Genomic DNA, 13,420 nt, shown 5'->3' with positions numbered 1-13,420 from the left:
CAAGGGAAGCCAAAGACGGCAGTGACTGTAGCACACTGCCAGTGCTTCACTGAAAATATTTTGTAGTCGTAGACTTTCCTCAGGAAACAGCAGTGAGCTAAGTAAAGGAGTTAATCCATGCAAAAACACTTCAACTGCTTCAATTTCCAATAAAAAAATAAGTCACTATGTACAAAAAAAGATCTACGAGAGGTCCAGTATTCGATGTGATTAAAGATCTTAAATGCTTGATTGCTGATCTATGAAATATTGCTTTGATTATGAAACTCTTCTTCAACAGTAAAAAAAACAAAAAAAAAACAAAAAAAAAAACAGAATAACATTTATTCACTCAAAGTAACAGTTTATTTAATTTTGTCTTCACAACAGCTTCAATAACAGAAGGACAGAAGAGCAGCTGTCTGTCTCTGTAGTCGCTGGTCAGTAAAAAAACAAAAAAATAATGATCAGACAGTCTCCACCAACATTCACTGATAGTGCGTCTCATATTTTTTTGCATTGAGAGTAAACGTCCGAGTTGATGCAGCAACACTGTCCATCTGAAGAGTTTGTTAAAAACACAACAAACAGGTCAAACAGGTAAGAGTTCAGTTTGTCTCATCTGTAGAACAATAGGCTCCTCCTTTCCCTCTCCCTGAAGGGAGCTTATGATGAAAACATCAACATAGTCAACCCACAGACAGAACACTATTTTGGCAGCAAACAATATTTTGAGGCAATGGAGACTGGAACTTTCCTAGCAACTCCAGCCAACTTTGACAACCTCCTTTGGTTACACTTAATTATACCAGTCTGTATTTCCTTAATCATTTCCAAGCATGTCTCTTGGAAAGAACTAATTACAAGGAGAATATATATATAATTTAGAATAAGTTGTTGATTTCCAGCGAAATTTCCTTAAAAGATTAGCTTAATTTGAAACCAAGTATATATCTATTCATATATTAGAAAATGTATTCTTTAAATATGTTGAGTCTCATCTGACTCAGGGGAAAACACTAAAATGTTGGGTTGTTCCTTTAACAAGTCAGAATCAGCAGACTGGATTGCAGGTAAATCCTCCCAGACTCCACTGCCTCATAAATATCCACCATCAACACCTGTGGACTCAAGAACAATGGCAAAAGTGTGTAAACCTAAAGGTGATGAACTGCAAAAAGGTTTTTGTAAACCAGATGAGGAAACTGCACAGCAGAATCTCACTGATCCAAACTACAGATCTATAAACATACAGGAATGTGAAAGACAATCTCAGCAACGAAGATCAGTTCGGATTAGAAACATTCTGCAGCAACAGAACCAGAAACCGTATTTCTATTAACATAAACATGCATCAAAACAATTACATGATGGATCCAGTTTCTCCCAAAGCTGCAAATTAGAGAGAAGAGGCTGTAATCTGTGTTCCTGCTGGGAGTGTTTGCACACCGCCAACAGACAAGAAAACTAAAATAGCAAGTAGGAGATGTTTAGAGGTGAGCCTAAAAGGAATACTATGACATTTTGACTAATTTGCTACCAGCCTCTGTACTCAGGTAGATTAAACACATCTCAGACATGAAACAGATGATGTAAATGAATCTTCTAATCAAACTCTATAGGGTAGAACATTTCCTAAAATGTTAACAGTTTTCTTTTAAAGGACAGCACTTGCTCCATCCAACACTTTGGAACAAAGAAACATGCCAAAAACTTCTGGCCAGATGGAAACCTGATGTGGATATTCCTGCTGGATGATTCCTAGTGAATTTGATGAACCCCTTTACCTTTTTACCATCACCACAATCAGGGAAAGAAATTACTTTTCTTATCTCTCATCTCTTGTCCTGTTTTACGCTGATTAATAGTAAGGTGTAATGAACACTGCAGCCTCTTGGGGCTGCTAGTGAGGCTTTAGTGTGCGTCTTCACCATCAAAAGGTATCCAGTTATAGGGGAGCAAGGATCAATCAACCGTTTAAACTGATCAGTTGATTGTAACTGATCAACATTAATACGGTAGCATTTCTAAACCTAAAATTAATTATATAAAATATATGATCAAATAAAGATCAAAAGCCCTTTCACTCTTATCTGTTTTTCCCCTGTTTTTAATTTTGTGGTAACAGTAAGTGGTGGAACCTAATAAAGTCTCTCCTTAATGATGCCATCGAAGGTCCTGACACATTGAACGTTTAATACATGAACTTCATTTTAACTGTAGAAGAGTTCATCTGTAAACGTGTCATGAGGCATAGCAAACGGCCATGAATAAACATTCTGCACTATGTGTTTGTATTGTTTATATATATATCTCATATTGCCACTGAAATTAAACACTGAATGAGAGCATCAGATTACAGCCTTAATCTTCTAGTTTCAAGCTTTGAGTTTGTCAATGTTCACAGTCTCGTGAAAACTGTAAAAAAAAAAAAAAAAAAAAAAATCTCTGTAACAACAACTTTCAATTTCTTTTTTTCTTTCTCTTAAAGTTCATATGATCGGCCAGTTTGTCAGCCGCTGTAGAAGGTGCATCCTTAAACCCCCCCGGTCTCAAACCCATCACACAACTAACATCTACTTCATGCCAAAAAACTGCATAGATAAACATACAAATAAAAAAAATGTGTGGAATATGATGTGAATTTTTTTTTAAATACTACTACATATACAGTGGTTTTAAAAATATTTGTTGTGCTGGTGCACGTTAACCACGTGCGTGACTATAACCACGTTTTTTTATTTTCAAATCATAACTGTGTGCATAAACATAAATATTAATACTTCATAAGTTTATCTTTAGTGTAGTTCCGAGTACAGTAGCAGAGTGGCATAGAACCAGAAACCTTTAATCTCAATATTGAAAGATTTTTGTTGTTTTAACAGACCAGTGAACAATGAGAAGGTTCTGTGATTGGACACAAATCAAACTTCATGTGACAAAACTAATAATGTACGAAAAGCGGTGTTGGAGATGTGAGGTTTCTGCAGGACACTCATTAATACACTAATTTCCTTCAGTATGTCAATAAAAACAACTGCTTCAGTATCGTTGAACACAGGTTCTTCTCTTTCTCTTTGTAGTGACTGCTGTCTCTGAATAACGGCATCAAATACAGTAACAGAGCTGAGACACTTTCTGTTTTTGTCTTTCAGTCCTTAAACTGAAAAACCCCCAAAACATTAAAGTCAAACAGAAGCAAAGAACGACAAGTATAAAAACTCCAGTATCACTAACAAAAGAACAGAAGTGAGAGGAAACACTGCTGGTTATCATTTAATCACTGCTCGTGTTTGCTACCTCTCGCTGTAGTCTGTTCGTTATGTGCTCTCTCTGCCCTTTAGTAGGCACTAGATGGTTAAACGTTACTGGTTTTGCTCTTGCCCTTGGCCCCTCCTCCCGGGCTGCCTTTACTCTCTGACTTCCTGCCAGGTGAGTTCTGACAGGTGGACGATTTAGCAGCAGAGCCTGACTGACCACCACTGTTGTTGTTGTGGTTTGTGTTTCCGCTCAGTGTCTCCATGATGGAGCGGAACGCCCCAAACGGCCGCTTGCTTTCAGAACTTCCTGTTGGAGTCCTCTCCTTCCCATGATGCACCTTGATCTGCTCTGCCTCCTGATTAGAGCTCTTGTGGACCTGCTCGTCGAAGGTGACCCTCAGTTTGAGGTTCTGAGACGTCTTCCTGCGAGACGAGGGTGACTTTAGGGCGCTCTTAGGACTAGTGGCAACTTTCTGGCCGTTGGCGGCGTCGTGGACGTCGACGGAAGCGTCTGCTGTTTTACTGTCTGCGGCCTCGGGGTCGCTGGAGGTGGGGGAGGGGTTGTAACCAACGCTGTCCGCTGACTTTGACCCGCTAAGAGAAAACGCTAGCTTCTTCTCAGCTGTGGAAGAGGAGGAGGTGGGGAGGTGCTTCCTCATCATCAGGTTAAGGTGGTTTGACACTGGCTCCTCCTCTGCGATTGGCAGGTGGGACGGCCTATCAGGTCGCAATGTGTTTGAGGGCGGGGCTACTTGGTTTTTACCTTCCTCTGGTGGATAACCGTCTGAATCTGATTCACTAAGAGAGCGCTGCATGATCTGTTTGAGTCTCGCTAGTTTGAGCTCTCTCCTCTCCACCAGCCCTATCCTACGGGCCCCAGGGGCCCCGGGGCCCTCTCTGCTTAGGCTACCTGCAGGAGGCAGCCTTTCCCTGGAACACAGTGGGTCTGATGTGTCCTTCCCCAGCAGCTGCCACAGCACTGAGTCTGGACCCACCCCTCCCTGACGAACCAACCACTGACCGTCACCTGGAGTCCCCTCTGCTGTCAACATCATCTCTGGCCACGCCTCCACTGAGGGCTGATGGGAGCTGGAGTCCAGACAGGAAGACAGAAATGATCCTTTACTTTTTAGTACGTTAATGTTGTTTGACTTTTACTCCTTAGACCAACACACACACTGATGCTCTTCCTACTGATACTACTACTGTACTATATTGGTAATATCAGGGAAACAAAGTTTAACTAATTTTAGCTCTGAAATAAGCTTATCTGCAGTTTAAATTATTGTATTAAACTAAATTATTAAAAACTGCAATACCTGTAATACTGAGTACATCAGAAGTCCCTTTGAACTTCTTGGCCTGCATGTTTTCCACCATCCTCACAGCCATATAGTTCTTAGGCAAAGCCTGAGAGCTGGTTCAGGTGGTGTATTTAGTACGTCTCTTTTGTGCTGCTCACCGGAAAACTGCTGTAAATGCTGTGATCACTTGCTTTCACTACTGCTGCTGCCGCTGCAGCTACTTGTATCTGAGACTCTGAGTAAGTTCTTCTCACTGGAGGTTACCGTCACTCCCCAACTCTGCTGTGATGAGACTGGGGTATTCTTGCGAGGAGGGACAACTATCGCTTGTAGAAAAGCTGTATTTCTTTCAGACTCACTCCCTTGACTCACCTATAGCTGCGTTTCGACCAAAGGAACTGTACTCCGGAACTAGGAACCTTTGGAGGAACTCACTGCGTTTCCACCGAAGGGACCAGGGTCTAAATGTAGTTCTAGGGTCTGCTTTGCAGTGAATTTGTGAATGGGCAAGTAGAGGCTACTGGCTTTAAATCGAGCATGTCTGGTGTTTTTCATCAGTCAGGAAGTTTTTACACTGAGGCAAAGTCGGTTTCCTTTTCTCCAAAACAAGCAGAACAGCTGATTACAGCGGGTAATAAAGCTCGGTAAAAGTCACGTTCCTCCGACACTCAGGCGACAGTGCTGCCAGCTGATCTGCAGCTCTTGTCAGCTGGAAATGTTTTAATAACCTTCCAAACGGCCACAATTTTATTTTTGTGTTGCTTTCTCAGTTTGTTATTAAATGCGTAACGAACTTTATTGTGTCTCTTCATTATACTCCCACACAAAAAAAGCTGTTTTTAAGTTTTTCATTATATTCCAGTCAAATCTGATGTTCATTTATAAATTTTGCTCATGGATAGTAGTTACAAATAATGATGCTGGTGCATCGCTTTGTAAGGTGTATAGGCCTACAGCCTACGTCAGCTGGTTAATTTGCCTAATGTTCGCAGGTCTTAAGACCACGGTGGAAACGCACACAGCAATGGGGGAACAAAAATCCGGGGACTTAAAAGTCTTTTGGTGGAAACGCAGCTTATCATAGCTCCTAAACTTTGACTTCTCTTTGTCAGTTGATAGCTTGTTTTTAGATTGGTATATATGGTCTTGTAGCGGTCACATTTCCATTATAAAATAATACAACTCAAGACTCATGGGAGCCATAGTTGTGGTTGTAAAATACCACTGTAGAGAAAGACTTCCTGAATGTGTAAAGCGTGGGTCCTATATGTGTGTGCTACCTGGGTGATCTGGAGGGTGTCCCCTCTGCCTTGTTGGGGTCCATCAGTCTTTGCATTTGTTTCTGTAGAGCCATCCTCTCTGTTGCCTGTCTGCATGACAAACAGTGCAAACACACACACACACACACACACACACACACACCAGGATTAACTCTGACACTGACACACCTCCACTTGTAGGCTCTGGCTACACCTCAGTCCGAATACTATTAAAAAATACTAAAACATTCAGCTCCAGACAGTAATGTTAACTTTAACACATTTTCTATACAGGTGCTGCTGTGGGATTATACATATTTACACAATACATATTTGGCAGTGCTCTGAGCCTAATACACAATCACTGTATACAGAAGAATGAGGACTTAAAGCCTGAAGAGATGCTACAGGTTGTGCCTTTGTAAACAGCAGTTCTGATTAAAATGGAAGCGCATTTGTTCCATTTGACATGACTGAGATGGACGTCTGAAAAAGCTGCTCAATTATGTCCAATTTAAACATCCTGTATTTGTGGCTGCTGAGCTGTCGCATAAGTTTGAACTCAGTTGTTCAAGGTAACAGAAGGAGACAAACATGATAAACTCCATTTTCACAACAGTGCTTCTACCAGCACAAACAGTTCTGCTGAACTTGAAATGGTCTCTTCCTCTGTCCATTTGGTAACTTCACGCCCCGCACAGCGTGCAGGTGGGAGTTTTAGTCAAATAAGGCTGTGAAAAGCAAGCTGTTGTTATTTTGTTTGAAAATGGGTCTGACATTTCAGAACCATGTTTGTTTCTGGCGCAAATTATTTATTATTATTATTATTATTATAATTCAGATGGTAATTGGGTGATTCTGCCAAAATGTTGCAAACTAACTTATTAAATTACAGAGTAATGCTACAATATGTAAATAAAAAAAATGTATTAAAGTTGAATGACATTAAAGCAGGAAAATACGTTTTAAGTCTGCATTAATCTATAAATTTACATAACTGATTATCGACAGCTGCTTACATACAGCATAGAGAATGAAAACCTTCTTCTAATTAAATTAAGGCCATTAAAAGGCAGCATGACTGATTTATTCATCAATCTCCAGTTTAAACAACCAAAATATTTAGAATACTGCTGACGTAGATAGGAACAGTAAGAATAAGAATAGATGAGAAATTACAAAAAAAACTACACAATCCAATACAGTAACTATACCTGACATTTTAACAGTAAAAGTAAAAATACCGTCACTCACTCATTGAGCTGTTTGGTGAGTTTAACAACCTGCGAAGCCAATGACATGCAGGTTTCCACGACGACCAGGTATCGAGCGCAGGTGGTGTGTCCCTGCCGCTCTGCACTCTGGGAAGGCCGCTCCCCCTGCTGGTTCTGGACCGTCACGTTGGAGCCGTACTCCACCAGAGTCTGGATACAGAGACTTAAACCATCACTGCTCTGAGATCTGGCTCTTGGCAAGATCGACATGACAGACATGATGATGCTTGTTTCTAGGTCAGGGTTCAAAACAGAAACATCATTATTTCCAGAAGTAGTTGTTGTTAGTACTGCTGCCTCTGCGTAGTCAAATGCTCTCTCCACAGTAAAGATCTAGTTGGCTCTGCTGAGAAAAAGCAGCTATTTTATCTAAAACCGATCATTAACTATCAGTATTTTGATTGCCGGGTCTGGCTAGCCAACAGGAAGCAGACAAGGCTGATAACATCTGTCTCTCCTTCAGCAGGGTGTGCCACCTTCCAGGAATAAAAAAAACACTCTGCTTCCACTGTAAAAATAAACTTCAGGTTGTAAAATACATAATAAAATAAATTAATGTTGCCATGACAATTAGGAGCAGAGTAACAGAAGCAGGATGTTCCTGAAAAACACTAAAACTGGGGCGGTTAATGCCGACGTTTACATTGTCCAAATATTGAAATAAAAGTGTGGCTTTAAATCGTGTTCTGTATTACTGAGCTGAGAACTGCTAGAACGCCATCTTTAACGTGGCTCTATTAGCGCTTCATTAGTCTGAACACTCAAGTGGATTTATGTGACAGAGACCCTCCAGGGAATGATTACTTGAGGGGAAGATTTTATCCAGTTTGGTCTTCAACTGGCAACCACAACTGGCTGTGAGAATACAGGAAATAGTGTTACTTTCCAGCAGTACACACCTGTATACAGGTGAGGTGTCCGTACTGAGCTGCTACGTGGACGGCAGTGTTTCCGTTCTGGTCGACTTCGTCCAGAGAGATTGCCTGTTCCTGCATGAACTGAAGCAGCCACAACAAGACCTTCTCCTGGAGAAACATACAGAGAGAGAGGGAAGTCAACAAACCACTCTCCAATCGTCCCCAACACAGACACACACATCTACATATCCGCCCAGCACATTAGACACCTTGAAAGCATAATATGATAGCAATTAATATAATAAATGTCTTTATCACAGACAGATGACCAGTTAACTTTTTTTACACCAGCCCAATTGAACCGCACTAAGCACAAAAATGTAGTTCCTTTCCTTTTAAAGGAGGTAAGGAGTGAGTGCACCCACAGACTCAGCTGTTTGGGCTCAGCTCGGTCAGAGCTGTCAGGTCCTCTATCAGTCCAAGCTGGATTGAACTCGGGACTGAACTCGGGAAGTAAACAGACGTCTGCTTTTCAAGCGTGTTATATCAAAAGTAGGAAAGGTACTACCACTACTGAGTGTCAATGTCAAATGTTTGATGAACACAAGTGGTGGGAAAACATAGACTCTATAAAGTAGGGATGACACGTTCTACTGCTTGATGCCTTGATACGACACATGCTGTATAAATACATTGATAAAACCTGACAGAACATGACGGAATGCAGCCTTTTCAGATGCACTTTCAGACTTTTGAACATTCTAGTTTGTTGGTAGGTTTGTATTTTTATTAGTTTAGATTGCAGTCCACCCTATCAGCTATGTACAGCATGCTAACCTCGACAACCCAGCTGTAACATTCTTAGCTAGGCTTCTTACATGCTTGCTAATAAGTTTTTTTTGAAGGTGGGTTGACAGCGTTGTGTTTGACAGATTTGTGCAGCGTGTTCATTATACTAACCATACAATTCACAGACACGTCCGTTTTCATTGTCTTTGCGAGAGAGAGAGCAAGGGAGTGAGCGAGAGGAGGTGCAGTGATAATATATGCTCTGCTTTCAAATACGATTTTACCCATTTTAATAAAACAAAACACAACAATCGAAAATCAATATGTGGCAGTCACAAATAAATCAATGTATGGGAAACACTGGTGTGTATGTTACCTGTCCATAGCGGGCAGCGTAGTGGATTAGACTGGGATGCTCTCTGGTACAGCTCAGCTCTGCGATGGCCTCTGTCTCACTCACCATCCACCTCACACACTCCAGGTGACCGTTCTGCAAAAAAAACACACACACACACACACACACACACACAGTTAACATGTTTTAGTAAGGACCAGGTGGTTGGAAAAATATCCCATTAATCTGAGTGAATAAACAAAAGGCTTGTTGATAAGAGCCAATCAGGACTCCGCAGCCAAGCTTGTCTCGAGATAACACACTTCCTGTCTGGCAGCCAATCAAGAGCCTAGTTTCCACAGCAAGGCAGACAAAACAGGAGCTACTCTGCATTTAATGTGTGTATTTTCCTCAGTTTCATTCCAGCGACTCATTTTGAACATCCTGCTGCTGCTGCCGCCAACAGAGCTGATGTAGAAATTCTATCAGAAATCTTCATCTTAATACTTTATGACCTCACTGCCCAGCTGCCAACAGTCTGCATGTCCTTGTTAGCTTACAGATGTTTTTGTTTTCTTTAAAAAGGACTAATCTTTCCACCTGCAGATGCAAAATGGAGGAAACTGAGCAGATTTTCTGACATTTTAAGCTGTACAGGAGCAAACATAGCTGCGTTTCCACCAAAGGAACTATACCCCGGAACTAGGAACCTTTGGAGGAACTCACTGCGTTTCCACCGAAGGGACCAGGGTCTAAATGTAGTTCTAGGGTCTTAATTTTACCCCCAAAAAAGTCCCTTCTCAGGGGGTAGTACTTTACAAAAGTGTGTGTGGGGGGGCTTGCCTTGCAGTGAATTTCTGAATGGGCGAGTAGAGGCGACTGGCTTTAACTCTGGCAAATCGGATGTTTTTCTACTACTGTTCCTCTCTTTTCCAACTTTGTTTGCAAACCAATAAATCACAATCAACAGTCAAAAAGCACACAATTCTCACCGATGTCCGCCTGACGTCGGCATTAAATGTATTGTTTGGAAACAGCAGCCAGCGTGCAGCGTTGTGTTTACGGCAGGTGATGGAGTTACGCTAAATACTGGGTCCGAAGTTGTTGTTTTAAGTTTTCATCAGTCAGAAAGTTTTTACACTGAGCCGAAGTCCCGTTCCTCCAGACGACGACACAGGCGACACAGACGTGAGTCTGGCCAGCTGATCTGCAGCTCTTGTCGGCTGGAAATGTTTTAAAAACCTTTTATACTATCTATTATATTTATATATATATATATCTATATCTATTTTACTATCGCGATTTTATATTTTTTGTTGATTTCTCTGTGCTGGAGTTATTTTATGAATGTTGATGGCTTTATCCAGTTTGTTATTAAATTTGTAACAATCTTTATCGTGTGTCTCTCTCATTATACTCCCACACAAAAAAGCTATTTTTAATGCTCAAGCAAAACCTAAAGTTTTTCATTATATTCCAGTCAAATCATTCCAGATGTTCATTTATAAATTTTGCTCATGGATAGTGGTTACAAATAATGATGCTGGTGCATAGGCCTACAGCCTACGTCAGCTGGTTAATTTGCCTAATGTTCGCAGGTCTTGACAGATGCTCTGAGTGAAGTAGTTGCAGAGGCACCTGTGGATTTTTTGTACGTAGAGCAGGAACGTCTACAGGAAATGTAACTTTAACTGGGATTGTCAGTTAAACTTGTCGTTTGTGTGGTTTTAAAAAACTAACAATGATCTGTTTTGCAGTAAACTGTACAAAGTGACATGAGGTGATCTTTGCAGATTGCAGTTAAATATGTATTTTGTAATCTTCATCAGTAAGTTAATTTTATTAGCTATCTAGTGTAAGCAGTCTAACGTTAGTTATGTAGCAAAAAGAAAGTGATGAGTAGCTAGCGGTTACTAATCATCTTTTATTTTAGAAAACAAACCAAATTTGAATTAACATTCTGTCTGAAGAATGTGCTTGAATTTGAATTAAATTATTTCTGCATCACTAACTGTACAGAAGGATTTTAAGACATGCTGTTGATGAAATCAATCAAAGAAAAGTCATCTGCCTAATCAGTAACATTATTCAAGTCCTCACACACACAGACCTTGACTCCCAGACCAGCAGGGGTGAGCTGCTGGTTGTTGCGCTCATTGAGGCCGTCTTCTCCCATCAGAGAGGTGAGATGCTGCAGACAGTCAGCATGACCCTGAGAGGCCGAGATGTGCAGCAGGTTATTTGCATCCTCATCTCTGATCAGCTCCAGGTTATCTGCTGCCAGGTGAGGCTGCAGGAGGAAGTGAGGTGAGGTGGAGTAGCAAGATAAGGAGTAGAAAGCAGAGGAAGAAGAAACAAAGGAGCAGTAAGAGGTGAGAGAGAAAAGGGAGGAGATAGAAGAGGTGGATACAACATCAGATGTTGTTATTATATCGCCCGCCTCCTTGTCAGAACTTGGGGTGTAACGGTTTTGAAACCAAGACAGAATCCGTCACATAAAAGTCCACGGTCGCGGTTCCGTCTTCCGTGTGGCATGATGACCTCCCACTCACCAGCAAAGAGATCTGTCCCTCTCTGACGATGTTGATGATGTTCTGGTTCTTCTTGGCCTCTTCGTCTACCTCCCCTCCTGCTCCTCCACCTCCTCCAAACCCCCTTGGCCCACCGCTCCCTCCACCTCCTCCTCCTGGTCCAGGAGGCCAGGGCTTGGAGGCGTCCTGCCTGCCCCCGCTGCACCCGGCCATGGGGAACATCAGCGCCGGGCCGGCTGGTGGCTCCACGCCCGGCCTCTGGGAATCTGGGTAGACCCGCGCAGACAACAACTTGTCTGGAAGTCATTAATCAAACAAGTCACATCACATATTACATTTACACAACGTTAGGACCACCAAGAAAGAGAATAAGAACAGATGGCAGTATTTTTTAAGTCGTACCAGCATCAGAGAAAGAAGAGAGTGAGGAGGAGCAGCTCAGGAGTCCGGTGGAGAGCAACTCCGACTGGTAGCCTCCTCCAGCTGGGGAGCGGTGTAGGTGATGGAGGTCTGGATCCATCGACTTGGACTTCCTCAGGTCTGACCACTTCACCGGAGACAGAACACAATACTGCGGAAAACACCCGAATTACAACTGTGCGACTTTTCAAAGCAAGTCATAACATTACAGCTGATGATATTTCATTAATAAAGCTCATATTTTTGTTGTTAACAGAAGCCTAAAGCTGATGATACACGGGGCAACTAAGTCTAGCTAATAAGGAGAGCTATGTTAACGTTAGATCCCAGCTGGGTTGTCGAGGCAAGCACGCTGTACATAACTGGAAGTCAATATCGACTGTCATTCTGTGGGAAACACTGCACTCTTTTGAATAAAAAAAGCGCTCTCTCTCGTGCGGCACAGTGGAGTTTGAGTCGGGGTTCTGTGCCCGGGCACGGCACGGAGTGATCACACTGGTCAAACAAAACCGGACTTTCAGGGGTTAAATGTGCTCGGGCATGGTACGGATCGCCTAGTGTGAGTACGCCCTAAAAGAAACCTCGTGAACATGTTAACAGGCCCTGTGGCGTTTCCAGAAGTTAGTTAACTTCCTAACTCACACACTTATTCACTGTTACTTACTTAACTTACTGTTTCCTCCAGCTGAACTCAGACAAAACAGAAATCCTGGTCATTGGGTCCCAGCAGATGGCAAATCAAATACTGCCATCTGCTGGTTCCCTAGTAAATCACATTAAGCCTGTGGCAAAGAACCTTGGTGTTTGGTTTGATAGTAATTTATATTTCGAGCAGCACACCACAAAGCTTGTTCAATCATGTTTTTAGACTTAGAAATATAGCAAAAATTCAATCTATGTTAACTTTTAAGGACACTGAGACCATTTTACACGCCTTCATCTCATCACGCCTGGATTATTGCAACAGCCTTTTCACCTGTTTAACCCAAAAATCTATTGATCGACTCCAGACTGTCCAGAACATACAGTGGGTACGGAAAGTATTCAGACCCCTTTAAATTTTTCACTCTTTGTTTCATTGCAGCAATTTTCCAAAAATCAAAAAAGTTCATTTTATTTCTCAGTAATGTACACTCAGCACCCCATCTTGACAGAAAAAAACAGAAATGTAGAAATTTTTGCAATTTTATTAAAAAAGAAAAACTGAAATATCACATGGTCATAAGTATTCAGACCCTTTGCTCAGTATTTAGTAGAAGCACCCTTTTGATCTAATACAGCCATGAGTCGTTTTGGGAAAGATGCAACAAGTTTTTCACATCTGGATTTGGGTATCCTCTGCCATTCCTCCTTGCAGATCCTCTCCAGTTCTGTCAGGTTGGATGGTAAACGTTGGTGGACAGCCATTTTCAG

General features: G+C 41.7%; 1 protein-coding gene across 2 annotated transcripts in view; it reads right to left on the bottom strand.

The window, feature by feature from the left end:
* Positions 1-310: 310 nt before the first annotated feature.
* The window catches only part of LOC123960304 (synuclein, alpha interacting protein), a 26,664-nt gene continuing 13,554 nt past the window's right edge, over positions 311-13,420 (bottom strand). For both annotated transcript variants that reach the window (XM_046034982.1, XM_046034980.1), the window contains 8 exons: positions 11,990-12,158; positions 11,609-11,883; positions 11,167-11,346; positions 9,099-9,212; positions 7,976-8,101; positions 7,057-7,226; positions 5,824-5,913; positions 311-4,328 (listed from right to left, as the gene is read on the bottom strand). In XM_046034982.1, the coding sequence (XP_045890938.1) occupies positions 3,338-4,328; positions 5,824-5,913; positions 7,057-7,226; positions 7,976-8,101; positions 9,099-9,212; positions 11,167-11,346; positions 11,609-11,883; positions 11,990-12,158 (2,115 nt within the window). In that variant the 3' untranslated portion in view covers positions 311-3,337. The remainder of the gene's footprint in view (positions 4,329-5,823; positions 5,914-7,056; positions 7,227-7,975; positions 8,102-9,098; positions 9,213-11,166; positions 11,347-11,608; positions 11,884-11,989; positions 12,159-13,420) is intronic.

This window comes from Micropterus dolomieu, linkage group LG21 (assembly GCF_021292245.1).
Source record: "Micropterus dolomieu isolate WLL.071019.BEF.003 ecotype Adirondacks linkage group LG21, ASM2129224v1, whole genome shotgun sequence".
Lineage (NCBI taxonomy): Eukaryota > Metazoa > Chordata > Actinopteri > Centrarchiformes > Centrarchidae > Micropterus > Micropterus dolomieu.
The sequence above is the reverse complement of the archived record's forward strand: the minus strand, read 5'-3'. Positions and strand labels throughout refer to the sequence as shown.